The sequence below is a fragment of the Camelus ferus genome, chromosome 13, assembly GCF_009834535.1.
Source record: "Camelus ferus isolate YT-003-E chromosome 13, BCGSAC_Cfer_1.0, whole genome shotgun sequence".
In the NCBI taxonomy this organism is placed as follows: Eukaryota; Metazoa; Chordata; class Mammalia; order Artiodactyla; family Camelidae; genus Camelus; species Camelus ferus.
In genome coordinates, this window is record NC_045708.1 from 49904672 (window position 1) to 49921910 (window position 17239).

The window sequence follows — 17239 nt, forward strand, 5'->3', positions numbered from 1 at the left end:
TCATCAAATTTAGGAAAAACTCAGCCATTAATTCCTCAAAATTATTCCTGCGCCCCCGCCCCACCCCTTCTGCAGAATTACAGTTACACACACGTTAGACCTCTTGGTATTATCCCACGTGTCACGAATACATTTGTTCATTTGTTTTCTATTCTTTTTCTCTGCACTTCATCTTGAATAGTTTCTACTGCTATTTCTTTAATTCACTGGACTTTTCTTGCATAGTGACTAATCTGATGTTTAATACTTTCTGCTTTAGTTTTCAATGCTGATTATATTTTTCATCGCTTAAAGTTCCATTTGGGTCTTTTTTATATCTTTCTTTTCTCTTCTCATCCTTTCTCTCTCAACAATCCTTCAGTGCCTTCACTGTACAGCTTGATACCTACTGCGTCCCAGTCATGTGCTTGGCTAAACACTAAGCTGAAGATGGTTCAGTCAGGTCTGCTGATGATGAAGACACACACAGCGGCAATAAAAACATATTGCCTTATATTTGTGGACTGCGCTGTAGTTTACAAAGTGCTTTGGGATATAGCCTGTCATTTGATTCCTAAGACAACCCTGTGAGGTAGAAAGGCCATGTCTTACTATACCCAGAAAACAATGAGTGACTTACTTTAGGTAACAGCTAATCCACGGTAAACTTGAGTCTCTGTGCTCCAAGCCAAACATTCTCTACGCTGAGCATCAAGTTTTATTCAGAAAAATACTTCAAATATATAGTGTACTATGTTCCCTCTGGAACATAATAACTGTATCTGTAGATTAGTAAAATAAATCTCACGGACATGATTCCATCTATATAAAATCTAAAAACAGAAAAACAGTTCTCAAGGACTTTTTTCTTTCCCTAAATATTCAGCCTGCTTCTGGAGAAAGCCTGTCTATGGAGGAGGCAGCCTGTTGCACCCCCCTGCTCTGCCCCAGGAATGGACCTCTGGCTGCAACAGAACAAGCAGCAGCCATCTGAAGGCATAGCTGTAGGATATATATGACCCACACAGTCCTCCAGTACAAGGGCGTCCACTCTCCCCACCAGAAAGACAGCACTGAAAACACAATAAAAGCTACTGCTTATTAACCTACTGTTTTTATGCTCCAGGCTCTGAAATATTAAGTAACTTTCCCAAAATTATTCAGAGAGTAAACGCCTGTTCAGCTGCATAACCTATCATCTTTCTGTCTGTACTACTGGGGAAAACAAGACAGTATGTTCTGAATTTTTTCTCCTAGATGGCTCCCCATGGTTACTGAGCCAAAAAGCGATAGTTCTAACTCTGCCATTAATTTTCTGTGAGGCCATCATTTAACCTTTCTAGGCCTCTACCTATATTACAAATATAGAAAACTCCTCCATCTGCCTCTTGTGAGAATCAACTGTGAGAATAAAATGCAAACATTTTAAATGTATGCATAATTTACATACAGAGAGGTTATTCACTTAAACGTCTACCACTATTATCTTTCAGTGATAGATTTCCGAGCAAATTTTTCTTCTCCCCAAGATAGGAAATAAAGAAGGCACAGTGAGAATGTACTTTGTTATTCGGGAAAACAAAAAACATTTAAAACGAAACAAAACTTCTGCATAGAGATAACACTGATAAAGAACCATTGTGAAGAAAATGACCCGCTTGGTCATTCTGTGTGACGCACAGCTAAACACGTTCCCTGCCACAGGCCTCAATCTTCAACCCTGGCTGGGTGGGACTGTGACTACAGACTGAACATACAAAGATGCTTTCTTAGGTCTTCCGTCTGTTTTAACGGAGTCACTGGTCCTACAGGGGTTGGTGTAATACCGCAAGTCAATACACACCACAGACATGAAAAGAATGTGGCATAATTAATGGGCAGATGGGTTATGTAGACCCACCACTTCCTAAAACTAGGCATTTGGTTTAAATGAGACTTTCACTTAAATAAAAGTATTTGAAAAACAAAAAAAAAGCTTACTGAAAAAAATGTGTAGTTGTTTAGGTTAAAGAATTAAGAGAGAGACTGAGTAAGATTAGGCAGTAACACTACATAATCAATAACATAGTAAAATCTAGTGAAGGTATATCTGAAACTAATACAATACTGTATGTCAATTATACTTCAATTTAAAAAAGAAAAGAAAAGAAAAGAAAATCTAGTGCAGGGATGCAGTCAGATTTTGTCTAACCAGTCAACTGATCTACCCATCTGGACCCCTTGCTTGAAAAGAAAAGTCTGAGGCTATGTGCAGGTCTAGCAAGAAAGGGCTGTGACAACTTGGCAATGTCTACAAACGTAATGTTAGCACCAAACTGCCACCCCAGTTCTAGTGAGAAGCATGGAGTAATTTCAATGAGTACCCGAGCCTTAGATGCAACCATTCTCATTCCCAAGAAAATGTGCTAAGCAAAGAACTGCCAACTTAAACTTGAGATTTGAAATAAAACCCAAAGCACGATTGAGACATTTTCTTATGTGTCTAGATACCTCCCTGCTTACTATAAAGCCTAAAAATAAACAAACCACTTAGTCTTTGGATTCATGGTAAAGAAAAAAAGGTTGATGAATGATACCCTTCTATTCAGAAAATTCTTTCCCCAAAAAACTCTTGAGAGAAAAACTGAATCCTTATCCTAGAGAGTAAACATCTAGGAAACTTGTGAAGGCAGAAGACAATGTCAGTGTTGTAAATGATCTGCATGGTTCCCCCTATCTTGGGAGAGCCAGACAAGTTGATGGGGCCAGCGGTCCTAGGCTATGACCCTCCTCTGCACTACTGTAACCATCTGCCACAATTTCTCCTGCTCTGCCTCCTGCTCCTAGTTCAGACAAGGAATATGTACCTAGATATTGTCACTACCTCTGCCCAATAGGCTCTGCCACCTATGTAAAACCTACGTATGGTGGCAAAACTACACAGTCCGGCTTACCAACGGGGTCTCTTACTCTTATTTGAACAAAGCATATCCTCAAAAGAAAGAGTGACTAAAAACATTACTTTGTCAGTCAAACAATATACAAGCAAACAAAAAGATCTAGTCATTCATAAATAAAGAATAGCTGATCCAACCCACCCCTATTTGAGAATACCAAGGCCCAGAAAGCAGAAGGATTCTGTCTCTATGAGGAGAGAACATTTTACAGTTTGAGAATCAGTCTCTCTGGTCCACAGAGTGGCCCCGAAAAGATTAATAACTCTGGACAGGCTAAAGCAACAGCCTAAGAATTCCTCACTATTTAGTAGCAACGCTTAGTAAGAGACACTCCAGGTAGACAATCTGTGCGGGAACTTTTCCTGCAAAACTCATCTGAACCGTGTAATTTAATCAGCGATATAATGAAAACATTATCCAGTGTCCCGGTGCCTACAGTACTGGCCTTGTGAGAGCCACAGCAAGGAGTCTGTTCTTCCACCCTCCGGAGAACACCTAGCCGGGTGTGCTGTCAGAAAGCCAGGCTCCAGTTCCTGGGACTCTGAATCACTGGCTTTGTGCTGCAGACATTCCCTTTTGGAGGCAGCAACCAACAAGCTCAAACACAGTCTGTCCTATCTGACTCTTCGGAAAATCATTAGTCAACTGATGCTCTGCCTTTATCTATATTAACTAGGTATCTTTAGTTAACAGTAAGCTTGCTTTTGCATGACACATTTTTTTTTTTAAAGGAGAATGTTTTAAAGTTGGAAGACCTATGTTTAAAAAAACAAAGTGCTGAATATGTATTGGTTCCTTGGTTTTTGGTAAACCCAGGACTTTGCGAACTTAAACATTTATGAAAATTACACACAGACACACACACGTTTGGTTTCTCTGAATACTTTGCCAAGGACTTGCATTATGTGCTCACTGGGGTGAGTTGTTCAATTGGATCTTGCCTTTCAATTTTTATGGTAGTTTAGTTTTTTCTTCCTTGGCCTTCAATTCTTGCTTAAAGGCTGGCCAGCCGCATCAACTGCTCTGTGTAACTCCTTCCTCCCTGAAGAGTTGAACTTTCAGAGTCCCCGTATTGGATTCCTGTCCTAACAGAAGGAAGTGTTCCCTCCTCTACCTACTAAAAACATTAACGGTGGGATTTTGAAAAAATTAATTTGGATCTGATTTTGCTTCAATTTGTATCCTGGGTCAGGAGTCTCCAACTGTGAATAATGAGAACAAATTAATTTGTCGCACCTCCCCCAGTTACTTTAAAATTTAGAATTCATCACAGGACAGTCATTATTTATAGAAAACTTTCTTTCCCTCATGTTCCTTTTACAATGTAATTTAAAATACATTCACACAGTTCTACGATCAAAAAATACATAAGAAGCTAAATAGTGAAAAGTCTCCCTCTCATTCCTGTTCTACGTTTACCCTGTTCTCTCTCACACACACAGACTGGTGGTTACTTTATTAGCTTCATGTAGATGCTTCCAGAGTTTCTTTACTTAAATAATAAGTAAATAAAATGAATGTGTTATATATTCTTATTTTTCCCTTTTTATTTTATTCAAAAGGTAGTATACCATATGCACGGTTTTACACTGTACCTTTTCCTTAAACATTTTATCTTGGAGATCTTTGCATTCAATTCACAGAGAGCTTCCAAGCAAAGCGGCTCTGGGTCAGGAAAGCCAGGAGCCAGCAGATGGGAGCTGTCTGTCAGCACTGGTTATCAGGAGTCAGGGAGGAGTTGGGCTCGTGCCAGCTGCCGGAAGAGCAGCCCGGTCTCCCCACTGGCATGCCTTCCACTCCTCAGGACCTGCCTCAGCCCCAAAAGGGCCCTACCTAGAGAACCAACCAACTCAGGTGATTGGCCTACTCAGTTTACACGTGACAAAGCAGGCCCGGAGCGCAGGAGGGACTTGTGGTCAAGGACAGAAGTGGAGGTTGCTAGTCTATTGCATTCTGGCTCCAAATTCTCTCCACTGTACCACGTATGTCAGAAACTTTTAGAGACATGTCTGCAGAGCAAATTTCAAATTCCTGTGTCAAGCCCTGGTCCCGACTTAGAAGGAAGCAGGGTGTGGTGCAGCAGGAAGAGAGAGCACGAGCTGGAGAGTCAGGAAACCTGGGTTCTAGTCCTGAGCCCTCTGTGGGTCCCCGTTCCCTCTGTGAAGTAAGAGACTGCCACCAGATGCTCTCCAAGGTCTCCTCTAAGGGCTTCCGAGTCTTTGATATCCATCTTCTAGCCGTACTGAAGAGCCTGGTCCCTGAGGTTGTGCCCAGGGTCCTGTTATTAGTTCCACCTGGAAGGTACCTTTGTTTCTCTGTCTCCACACCTCCAGACCCACTCTGACTTCTCCCGATACTTACCTATTAAGAAAATACTCCTTGTGAACAAGCTAAGCCCTTCTACCTTAGAGCCGGCTCTTCCCTGGGCCTAGATTACTCCTTCCAAAGAGCCAAACTGGTCTCTCAAATCAGTGTCTGCTCAAATGACGCTTATAAAGATGCTTTCCCTCATCATCTTATCCAAAGTAGCACTTCCCCAGTCGTCCTCCTCCTCTGCTTTATTTCTCTTCATAGCTATTACAGAATTTATGTTTACTCTGTCTCACCCCATTGGAATGCAATGCAAACTCCTCTGAAGCAGAGACATGTCTTTTTTTTTTTAATTTCGAAGAGCACCTGACATATAATAAGCACTCAATAAATACTCACTGAATGAAACGACTATTTGTAAACAATTAAGTAACAAAAAGCCAGGCTGCAGAGACTCCTCTTCTAATACTACTCTGAGGCGTTTCTCACATTCAGTAGCTTGTTCTGTACGCACGGAAGTCCCACACAGGGGGGAAGATAAGTCAGGGAGGCAGCAGACGGCTTTGGGAGATAGATGTAGTCAGGCACACAGCAAGGGATCTTCCTGGAGCCAGACAGACAGGTTCTAGCACTAACCTCTGCCCCTGTACAACCTCAAGCATGTCCTTAACTTCTAGAAATCAGATAACCTACCTCACAGGTATACAACAAGGATGAGGGAAAACGATTTATGTGGAAGCATCTTATCAGGTACAGGCATCATATTCTACAGGTGAAGTACTACTTTGAGGCCAGAAGTAGACTGAAACTGTTAATATGGGAACAGTTTTATTTAAAGATAAACTGCCTGGGAACCCTCCTACACTATTGGTGGGAATGTACATTGGTGCAGCCATTATAGAGAACAGTACGGAGGTTCCTTAAAAAACCAAAACCATAGTTACCATGTGATCCAGCAATCCCATTCCTGGGCATATATCCAGAAAAGATAAAAATTCTAATTCGAAAAGATACATGCACCCTGATGTTCACAGCAGCATTATTTACAATAGGCAAGACATGGAAGCAACCTAAGTGCCCACTGACAGATGAATGGATAAAGAAAATGTGAGGGGTGTCTGTGTATATGTATATATACAATGGAATATTACACAGCCATAAAAAGAATAAATGCCATTTGCAGCAACAGGGGTGGACGTAGAGATTATCATACTAAGTGAAGTAAATCAGACAGACAAAAACAAGTATATTGTTTTATATGTGGAATCCAAAAAAAATGATACAAATGAATTTATTTACAGAACAGAAATAGACTCACAGACATAGAAACAAACATGGTTACCAAAGGGAAAAAGGAGGGACAAACTAGGAGTTTGGGACTTACAGATACACAATACTATATATAAAATAGATAAGCAGCAAAGACCTACTATATAGCACAGGGAACTATACTGAGTATGTTTTAATAACCTCTAATGGAAAAGAATCTGAAGAAGAATTTATATATGTATAGCTGAATCATTTTGCAAAAAAAAAATGAATTAAACTGTCACACAAAAAAAGTGTCCATTCTTAAAACACATGCACATATATGAATGCTTGTCCACTTATACATATATATGTTGAAGGGAAACCCAAGCCTAAAAGACACATACTGAAAATGAACCTGACTTACTAGAAAATTCTTACCTGAAATCCTACCACATGTTCCACTCTATAATGTGAATCATTTTTGACAGGATTTCAGACAAACAGCCTATAACGAAACTGAACTTTCCAGAGATAAATGCAACCTCTCTTAGGATACTATGGGTCCTTGGACGCATTAGGTTATCTATGGCTTCCACTCACTGTTCTTGCTGATTAACAAAAAAAAAAAATTATTCAACCACCTCTATTAAGTTATATCTCTAATAAGAACCCTGAACAGGTTAGCATTACTTGTTGCATTTGGTGGATAAGAAAACCAAGCCCCATCTCCTCTAAAAAGCCAATCTTGATATTCAACCCACACCAATTTCTTCCTAACCTGAATACTTACAGTCCTGACTGACGGGCAAGCACTTAGGTGCTGGATCTTACACCATCTCTGTAGCATGCCAAATGTCTTCCTTGCGTGGCAAGGACTATGTCATATTTCTTATATATTCCCAAAAGAACTTAGCACAGGGCTTCTTAAGCACAAGGAAGATGCTCAGAAATACTAATCTGAGTTGAACTTAAAATGAAACTGTAATAAGCACACAAGGAATTCAGGAACAAAGGCATTTAGGAACAGAGCCAAACTCAGAATTCTCACTTCCCATCTGATGATGACAGGTCTGCTCCCCAAGACAACTGTATGGTCCTCAAAGGCAAGAATATCCCCTAGTTTGTCTTCTTTTTTTCTTGTCACCTGAGCCTTACACTCTGAGACACACAACAGTACTTAACAACTATCTCACAATGTTAGAGGGAGAGTACGTTAGGGAGAGAATGTTAAGAGAAAGAACATGAGGTTGTAAGCCTGCCTGCCAGTACGTCCATGTGTACCCCAACAAATGTTTTGTAAGAATCATACTGATATTAAGGATGAAGATGAACAAACATTTATGTGAAACCCAAAACATTGTTGAGGTTGAATACAAAGCCTCCACAATTAGTTTATTATCTCAACATGAAAGTATTTAGATACATTCTGTCATTAAAAAAAAATTCTTTCAAAATAAACCTTTCTTGACTTTGCCTGGCATTTCCTTCAGAAAAAAACAAAAAGGTTACTAAAATTCCACTCCTTTGCTTAAAAAAGGAAGAAAAGAATAAGAGTAAAATCTAAATCTCATCCCGATGTAGGTGGCAAAGTTATTCTTTTCCAGGATGAGTAAACACTCTTAATTATACTGAAGCATTTTAAATGGAAAGTGTGTTACTAAACTTACAAATATGCATGAGTTTTGCTATGACCTGGCAGACAGCTTCTAGTTAAATGATCATCACTCTGGAATGAAGAAACATCTTTGGTCAATTTTTTCAAGTAGTTACAAGCTACTAGTCAAAGTTTCAAGTGAATGAAAATTCCACTTTTACCATATTTATAGAATATCTAGCCACGTTAACTTCTCCAACTTTTCACGTGCAGACTGGCCTCAAGATTTGGAACCAATTGTGCTGCCACGAGGTGCCTGGTTACTTAACATTACGTTCTTGCCCCAAAGCTAAAGAGTGCTTCCGCCTGCGTCTGTTGGCGGGAGGCAGAACACTGGGAAAGGACCACAGCCTGTGAAGTCTGGCCGACACTCCTCTGCACCGGCAGAATGGCCGTGGGCAAGTTTAGTGTCTCTGCATCTCTATTAACGTGATGGTAAAACCTTTGGGTTAATTCAAACTTCTTAGAGCCGTTATGCGGACTACATTACATTACATACATAAAGTGACTAGTACATAGTAGAGCCTCAATAAATGTTAGCTTCTCTTCCCACTTTTTTCATAGTCACAAAAAAAGCTATTCAACACTCTATTATTCAAGCAATAGCTCCATTTCCTACCTTGGAGTCATTTTCAGGCCTGCTGGCAGCCAGGCCACAGCTCACTAAAACATTTACATATGTTCTATGCCAGTTTTAAAAGAAAGAGTTCTTGATGAAAAAAACAAAACAGCTTTATAAGCAGTCTTCTCCTGCCTTTGATTCAAGAACAAGTTTTTTTGAACAGTTTAACTACTTTCAAAAACCTTTTCTTTATTTAGCTTCCCACTGATTGTAGAACTAATCACTGTCATGAGAATAAATAAGTAACACATTTATTCTGAAGAAACTACTAGTCAGGGGAATCATTAGAAGGACTCTTGGCACAGAAATCCTTGGCAGAATTCTGTTTCTATTTAGTTTGCAAAATTTTGTAATTCCAACAAAACATTATCAATTTTTATCCTATGAATATGGGGCTTATTTCAGAGAAAAATTGTCTGGATTTAGTTTGCTACTTTATTTTGGATTTATTTAGCTGAACATTTGCAGAAAATGAGTAAACTATTTTATTAGTTGTTATTTATACAGTCAAGTCACCACACAATGCTAAGTATCTCCTAAGGGAAAAGGCAGCTTGGGATTTAAGCCAGGATGACAACTGTACCCCCAAACTGAGAGCTTCTAGAGCTGCTGAGAATATTGCTTAGATTTGAAAAATTCTACTATTTTGGGATTTTTGTTTCTCAAGGATAGTCTGCCAGTCTTCCTCATCTGTAGTTTAGCAGAAACATACGAGTTCCCTTCCTCCACCCACCTGGCACAGAAGAGGACACTAGCTGGCACACACTATTTTTATGCTGACAGCCAGAGCTATTTTAAGCTATTTCAGTACTATCCAAGAAGGTCAGCATGACATTAGTAAGCTAAAAAGTGAATTCTCAAGTTTTTGATCACTTAATAAGGACACTGCTTTTTAACAATCCCACAGTCTATCCCTTGTTCATACAAATAAGAATACAATTCAAAAACATAAGCCATTAAACCACAATTAGAAAATCCTACCTTTTGTGCATCTCCCGTAAAATATGCAATGGCCATGGTGGGCAGAATCATGAACAGTGCATTGTAGTAGAGCAGACCGTACTTTCCCAGCTCCTAGGACAGCAAATAATTAGGTGTTTCATTTCATTCTAGCAGTTAGATAGAGGCAACCCTACACAGAGTAGCACCCCCATTACACACACACGCCTCCCTTTTCCACAACATACACAGTAAATTCAAGTCAGGAGTTCTGCAAACATTAGGAAATAACCTAAGCTCCCCACCCCCCAAAAAAGCAAACCTACAAGATTTTAAGTTTATTTGAAATAAATTCCTTGAATGCTGAAGATCAGAGAAATAAAAATGACACCAACTGACTGCCTCCGAACAGCAAGCAGGGAAGAGGTTATTTTGAACACACGCATACATCTCCATAGGAACACATCCTCGGAGCCCTTCCCTTTCCAGAACTGAACCACAAGTCATCAAGTTAGTCTTGGGCTTTTCAGAACCATAACAGAGGGCGACGTAAGAGAGACGGAAGTGGGGAGGGTATATTCAGCCATAGAGCGCATGTTTAGTATGCACGGGTACCTCCAATAAAAAAATAATAATTTTTAGAAATTAAATTGAAAAAAAAGAGAGATGGAAGGACAGACCCAGACACACAGACTCACACCCAGACCAACGCAGACATAACGTCCCAGGGAGGTATTTCTGAAAATGCGTAAGTGAAGCACAATGCAAATGAAGACCACCCTACGAGTCCCAAAACACAGTGTGACTGGTAGTGCCCTCAGCTCCTGGGAAGCCACAAAGGGCCGCATACACCTCCAAGCACCAAGCACGGGGAGCCTATGAGAGCCCTGGGTCCCCCTTGATTCGGGCAATTCCAGGACATTCAGCAGGAAGCAGTCACCCGGAAGAGCAGGCCTGAGTCTGGGGGCTTCAGGGGCAAGTAGAGGAGCAGTGAGGATGGGGCGTAGTACCTGCCTAACTTCTGTGATTGAAAGGCCACCAAATGATATGAAAAGTCAAACTGCCTCCTCAAACGCAGCTTTGAGAAACTGGAAACAGACATCCAATAACAGAAAACTATAGTTGATTAGACTCTGACACAACCGTACAATGAGATACTACGCAGCCGCTGAAAATGTTTACCAACACTGACTGACAAGGAAGGTGTTTGTGAAACAGGACTAAATGGAAAACACAGGTTAGAAAACATGATGTATCACCTCTCTTCTATGTTCCTCTCATTGTTCAGAGTGCACCTACAAACACACACACAAAAGGCATCTACCAAACAGTGCCTCTCACTTGATGGTGGAATTAATGGAGATTTGTATTTTCTTCTCCGTTTATCTACATTTTCTACTACTTATAAATGTGTTATTATTTGTGTGATTTTGTTACAATTAAAAATGTTTTAAATTTAGTAGCTGCATTCATGTCTGCATGCAACACTAAGTCTTTATGCCACATGATTCGTGCTCAAAGGACCATGATTATAAGCAGTAGGGAAATTACAGGTAATAAAATTCCTGACTTATTAAAAGCATCTGATTGTGGCCCTACTGCCTCTCAGATAAACCAAATGACTGATGCTTATGGCCACCACAAGCATCAGTGAAAACCTGTGCCTCACTTCTAAGGCAGCAAGAGAAAAACCATTGTAGGACAAAACCACCTTTAACAACAGTGTCCCATCAGCAAGAGATGTGAGTATTATCCCGAAGTAGAGGATACCCCCGCCTCCCCCCAACACACACACACACACACACACACACACACACACACACACCCGTGTTTCACATCTTAACAGTTTTGAATATCTTCTCTCCTGCCTTCTTAAATAGGGTACACTGACTAAAATTTAACTCAGGGCATCATGATAAACATGCACTCTTGTACTGTGTTCTTACATGGTGTTGCCCATTTTTAAGTAGTTCCATCTGACTTCACAGTTGTGCTGTTTCTCTTGCAGTTAAGCTGACCTTTTATATTGGTGAGAAGCCCCTCTGCCTCTAGCAGCACTGCTGCTCCTAATCCATTCACTACGAGTAGCAGATCAATATGCCTAAAAGTTCTAATACAAGTAAGTCAGAAGTCATTCTTGAGGGAGAAATTAAAGGACTTCCCTGGGAATAAAACACCCAGAAACCCACTTGGCTCTCTCCTAGGTTCTAGGATATGCTCTAGCCTGTACTGTCCAATATTGTAACCACTGGCCAAACGCAGCCATTACAGCTGAGTTACAATGACATTAAACTACTAGTTCAGTTCCTGTTGCGCAGGTCGGGTATCAAGCACTCAGCAGTTACATGCGGCTAGTGGCTACCGTTAGTGCACAGCAGAGATAACAAAAGATTTCCATCATCACAGAGCTGTGTGGGACAGCGCCGTTTTAGGCAGCTGAGGCTGTTGGGCGAATGAAATGTTATTATCACCACCTATTTTCCAAAGCAGAAAATGGGCTGAAGAAAAAAAACAGAGTAAAACTAAATCTCTAACTGCTCCCTTTTTTTCTATCACACAAAGATAAAAATTTCTAATAGCAGCTTCCATTTAAATGCAATTATCCTACAGAGTTGTCAAGGCAAATCAGTGGAAAACAGGACAGAGAAGGCACATTTAAAGAAAATCTGTTGGAACTAGATCTACACTGTCCCTAGTTCTTCAAGGTTACCCAAAATAAATATCCTCTGAAAACAATAAAAAACTATTGGGATGGTTGTGTATTCTATGACTCTCTCCGGAAATGGCAAAGCCAGCTGCCAAGATGATACCAACTCTATAGTAATCCTACTATCGAGTAAGTAGGGCATTTGTATTTATGACTTGAACCCTAAAAAAGGACCTGAAATACTTTCAAGCATATCATACATGTAACAGAGCAGGTAGAAAACTGAGCAGGTACGGTCATCTGACTAAGAGAACACGTGGGTAGGACAATAAGATGAAGCCATCGTCAGTTACACGATTTAATTATGAGATAAAAATACACCAGCTACTCAGGAAAAACTATGATGACATCTGTGATAAACATCTCATGTTGGTTCTCATACAGGGTACACTACGACAGAAAGGACAGCACCTTCAAGAACAACCCTATGATACATGAAGCTGAGTTCCATATACTTCTGACAAGAATGCAGTCTTAGTAGGGGAGGGTATAGCTCAGTGGTAGAGTGCATGCCTAGCATGCACGAGGTCCTGGGTTCAATCCCCGGTACCTCCAAAAGTAATACAGAGATGAACCTAATTACCTCCCCCACTTTAAAAAAAAAAAAAAAGAATGCAATCTTATACCATAATGCAGTAAAAGCAATGTGGCTCAAATGTCAGCATTCTGATGGTCTGGCTTGAACTCAAAATGAAGTTTGGTGTGTTTATATTCAAAGTATGCAGTGGACAAACAAAAAATATCTTTAAGGCCTTTGTGTGCAGGCTGCAATTAAGGCCTTTGTGTGCAGGCTGCAAGTTGTAGGAAAAGAGCCGGGTATGTAAATCTCGGACATGAGATCTAGCCCAGGGAACGCCCAGGGAACTTGGTGTTGCCCCTGAAAGAGAGATTCTGATGCTGCCTCGTTTCCCATTACAGTCAGCTCTCCATTCCCACGGGTTCTGCATCTGAGGATTCAACCAAGAGGGAACGGAAAATAGTCGGTGAAAAAAAAAATATTCCAGAAAGTTCCAAACAGCAAAACTTGAACTTGCCACCCAAGCAACTATCTACACAGCATTTATATCATATTTACAACTATTTACGTAAGATACATTGTATTGAGTATCATAAGTAATCTAGAGATGATTTAAGTATACGGGAGGACATGCCCACTTTATATGCAAATACTACTCCACTTTATGTAAGGGACTCGAGCTTCCATGGATTCTGGTAGTCTGGGAGGTTCCTAGAACCAATCCCCCACAGACACCGAGGGACAACTATATTTGTAGGACAAATAAACAAACTCCATTCTTGTTTGGCAGTCCCTTCCAACTCACTTCTAAAATTTGCTCAAGGGTTCCAGACACTTCTTCCTTGTCCAGGTCCCTCACCAAGTCTTCTAGAACATTTATGACACTTTCTCTAATGAATGCCCCTTACTTATATCACTATCCCGAAGTCAATACTCACTCAGTCCCTTCCAGAAAAGGCAACAGTAAAGTCCAACCGCTAATTAGAAAATAAAGTATCTTATGTGAGCACCAACGTAAAGGCATTTTACCCTCAGAGATCCCCAAGTCTTTCCCATCTCTCATAAATACTTTTCTTTATTCCCCACTCTTTCTCTGGTGCTTTGGCATCACCATTCCCAACATCAGTAAACATCTCTTAAAGAAGCTTTAGACTGCTACCTACTTTTGAATCTAATTTTTGTTTTACGTAGGCACCATTTGCTGCTGTCAGGGCATCGTTTATCAGAATAAAAACATATCCTTCCAGGTCAAATGCCAAGTCAGAGCTGCAAAACAAAAACAACACTTTAGTATCAACTAACATTTTAAAAACATGTGTTTATAATATTAAATAGGGCTGAACTACAATATTTCCAAGAACATACACTTATCTAAGTAAGTGAATGTTAGGCATTTTATCAACTACTAGTACTTTTTGGTTCCTGGTTACAGTTTGCAATTTCATAATCAATAAGAGAGTCTTCACAAATGAGGAGCAATAATACTTAGACACAATCATTAGCAATAATCAACCGTCAGTTAATAGCACACTGCTCTGAATTCAATGTCAGACAAGAAGAAAACCACCAAGTTCACCAAGACAATACACCTGAAGCAGGCAGAAGGTATCAGAACACAATTTCACAGAAAAGGACACCAAAAGGGGGATGAAGCTGTTAACGTGTCACTTTCCAAAGGTTCACAAAAAAGGTAGGGCTGTCTTGCACAGGTGGTTGGGCCACTGGGTGGAATTCCTGAAGTGTGGATTATGGGCAGTTCTGAGATCAGGCTACCCCAGTGTCTAAGCACACCAGGCGAACTCAAATACTTAAAATAACTCCTTAATGAGCCTATCAGCTGTAACTAGCAGGACTAGGGAAACTGAAGTTTTCCTGCATTTAGTAGAGCACTGGGCCCAAGAATAAGAACTTAGTAAATTGAACAGAATAAATGAAAATCTAAGAAAATTATGCCTTCAGCATATTTTAGCACCCTAGCTAACACAGGGGCCCCATGTTCTGTGATCTTGCAAAGGTGCCATCTATTTGTAACTACTACATGGAACAGACTTCTCAGGAGCTCCATGCCACTACCATTTCAGACAGAACTAGCCTAACGTCCCCTTCTTCCAAGCAGCCTGAAAATCCTCTTCCTCCCAATTTCTTTCCCAAGTAAAAGGTTCTAGTTAGATAGGGCTGGACCAGGTAGCAATTCTCCTCAGAAACGCTATGCCGGCCAGAGTCGGCCCTGAGGAATCCCTGTTGTTTTGTTCAGCTTTAGATCCCACCAGCTTCAAGCAAATGCTTCAAAGACTGGCAGGGCACCTTTGAAAAGAAAGTTAGGAAGCTCATATAGAATTTCTCCAAGGAGGCACTATTACCTAGAGGGAAAAGCAGTCAGCTATATAACCAAATTCTGGCAACTAATTATTTTATTCTTTTTTGTTTTAAGATTGAAAGTTCACTTGGAGATTTAGGGTGGAACAGAAATTTGACGCATAATATTTCCCCCCAGCCTATACTATAGGGATATGGTGAAGATAAATGAGCCAATTCAAGAGGTACACTGGAATTGCCAGATGGAAAATAGCAGACTTTGTGGCATTAGCAAACCCATATATGCATGCTCGGGGCTCAGTAAAATGTTGTAGAAGACTTCTAGTAATCATTACAATTTTCTAAGTCTTTGGGTATCCATATTCTCCACTCATTTTAAAATGAAAATTTAAGAATAATGGAAAAAAGCTGTTGTAATTTAACAGAATATCTAAGTTAAAGGCATTTGTGATATAACTTAGGTGAAGCCAAATAAATCAATTCTATTATTTATCATTCCATAAGGCAAATACTTCATTATCGTTGGCCTTTTCTGAGACATGATTTTCTAGCATGCAAATAAAAGAATGCCACATGGTTTATAAAAGCACACAGGCCCTGGCGTCAGGCACAGATTCAAACCCCAGCCCCGCGGCTTACTAGCTGTGTGACCTGGAGCACGTTATTGAACTCATTTGAGTTTCCTCAACTGTTAATGGGACAATTATACCCATACCTTTCAGAATGGTTATGAAAAATATATAAATGATGTGTGTAAAATGCCAAACATATTGTGTGGCACAAGGTATGTGCTCAATAAACAGAAGACACTATAACAAACTCTAAATTACATTAACTTTTAAGAATCCCAAGAACGATTTTGCCAGCCTTAATCTTATTACAGTCAAAATGATTTAACTTTTTTGAAGAGTCTCTGGGTACTTCTCAAAGACATGATTCTTATTTAGTCTATAAAAAATTCTCTCTACTGGTAATTGATCATTTATTATCAATAATTATTAATAATTTCTAATGTGCTCTCATAGGTTTTATATAGGCCCACATCTTACCTGGCAGCTACAAAGGCTCCAATAATCATTGCAAATACAGTCATCTTAATACCCCAAGAAAAAGTCTTCCTACAAAATAAATAAAAGATATATACATGTGGCTTCAGTCATTCACAAAGACTTGTTTTACAACAGAGGCAAAAAATATACGTTTTCTTTAAAAAAGTTATAAATAATATTTTAAATAATTCCAAGGAATTGGATACTTAAAAGAACTCCTTTGATGAAGCAAAAGCTTATTTTGTTATATCAAAAGTATGCTCATTTTTTTCTTATTTTTATCATTTGTTATTGAGTTTGCACTTTTGCAAATCAGAATTTCTTTAAGTAGAAGATGGTCACATACATCTGTAGTAAAAGTAACCAAGACATGAACACCATTTAAAACCTACACCGTTATTTCTGAACCAGCTTCACCCAGTGGTAGCAATAGGTACAGGAATTCTTGAAGGTATATCTCATGCTCAGACAGGTTTCTAACTCCAATTCACAACCTTCCCAACTACTGCTACCATAAACTATCAACTTCTATAGCAAAGGGAGAAAGTTGCTTAAATTTCTCAAAAGATAAAGTAGAAACAACACAAATAATTTTAACATATTACACATGTTGGGCACCTTTTCAAGGTGATTAAAGTTTTGCTAAAGACTAGATATATTAGAAATTTTGCTCACTTGAGTAAAACTCCTTCAGCAAACATTGTAAACAGGATGGAGAACCTTCTCAGAACTGTAAACATTGGCAAGCTGCAAAAAAAAAAAAAAAAAAAAAAAAAAAAGGTAAAATAAAATTTAACTATTTTTTCAACTAAGATTCTCCAAATTAGTATTTTAAAATAACGCTAATCTTTCTTCCATTATGGAAATTCCATGATGATTCATCTGTGACTAAATCAAATCCTTATTTTTCTCTTGAAAGAATTATTTGAAAGTCTAAAAGGGTTGCTTTTGTAAAACTA

The 17239-nt window shown here is 39.4% G+C and overlaps 1 protein-coding gene across 2 annotated transcripts in view; it reads right to left on the reverse strand.

Annotated features, from left to right (window-relative positions):
- SLC35D1 (solute carrier family 35 member D1) overlaps positions 1 to 17239 on the reverse strand; it is a 47206-nt gene that overhangs the window by 25946 nt on the left and 4021 nt on the right. The window contains exons 5-8 of one of the 2 annotated variants that reach the window (XM_032494538.1): positions 16956 to 17027; positions 16281 to 16349; positions 14079 to 14181; positions 9734 to 9826 (exon numbers count right to left, since the gene is read on the reverse strand). In XM_032494538.1, the coding sequence (XP_032350429.1) occupies positions 9734 to 9826; positions 14079 to 14181; positions 16281 to 16349; positions 16956 to 17027 (337 nt within the window). The other variant, XM_032494539.1, reaches the window with a different exon arrangement.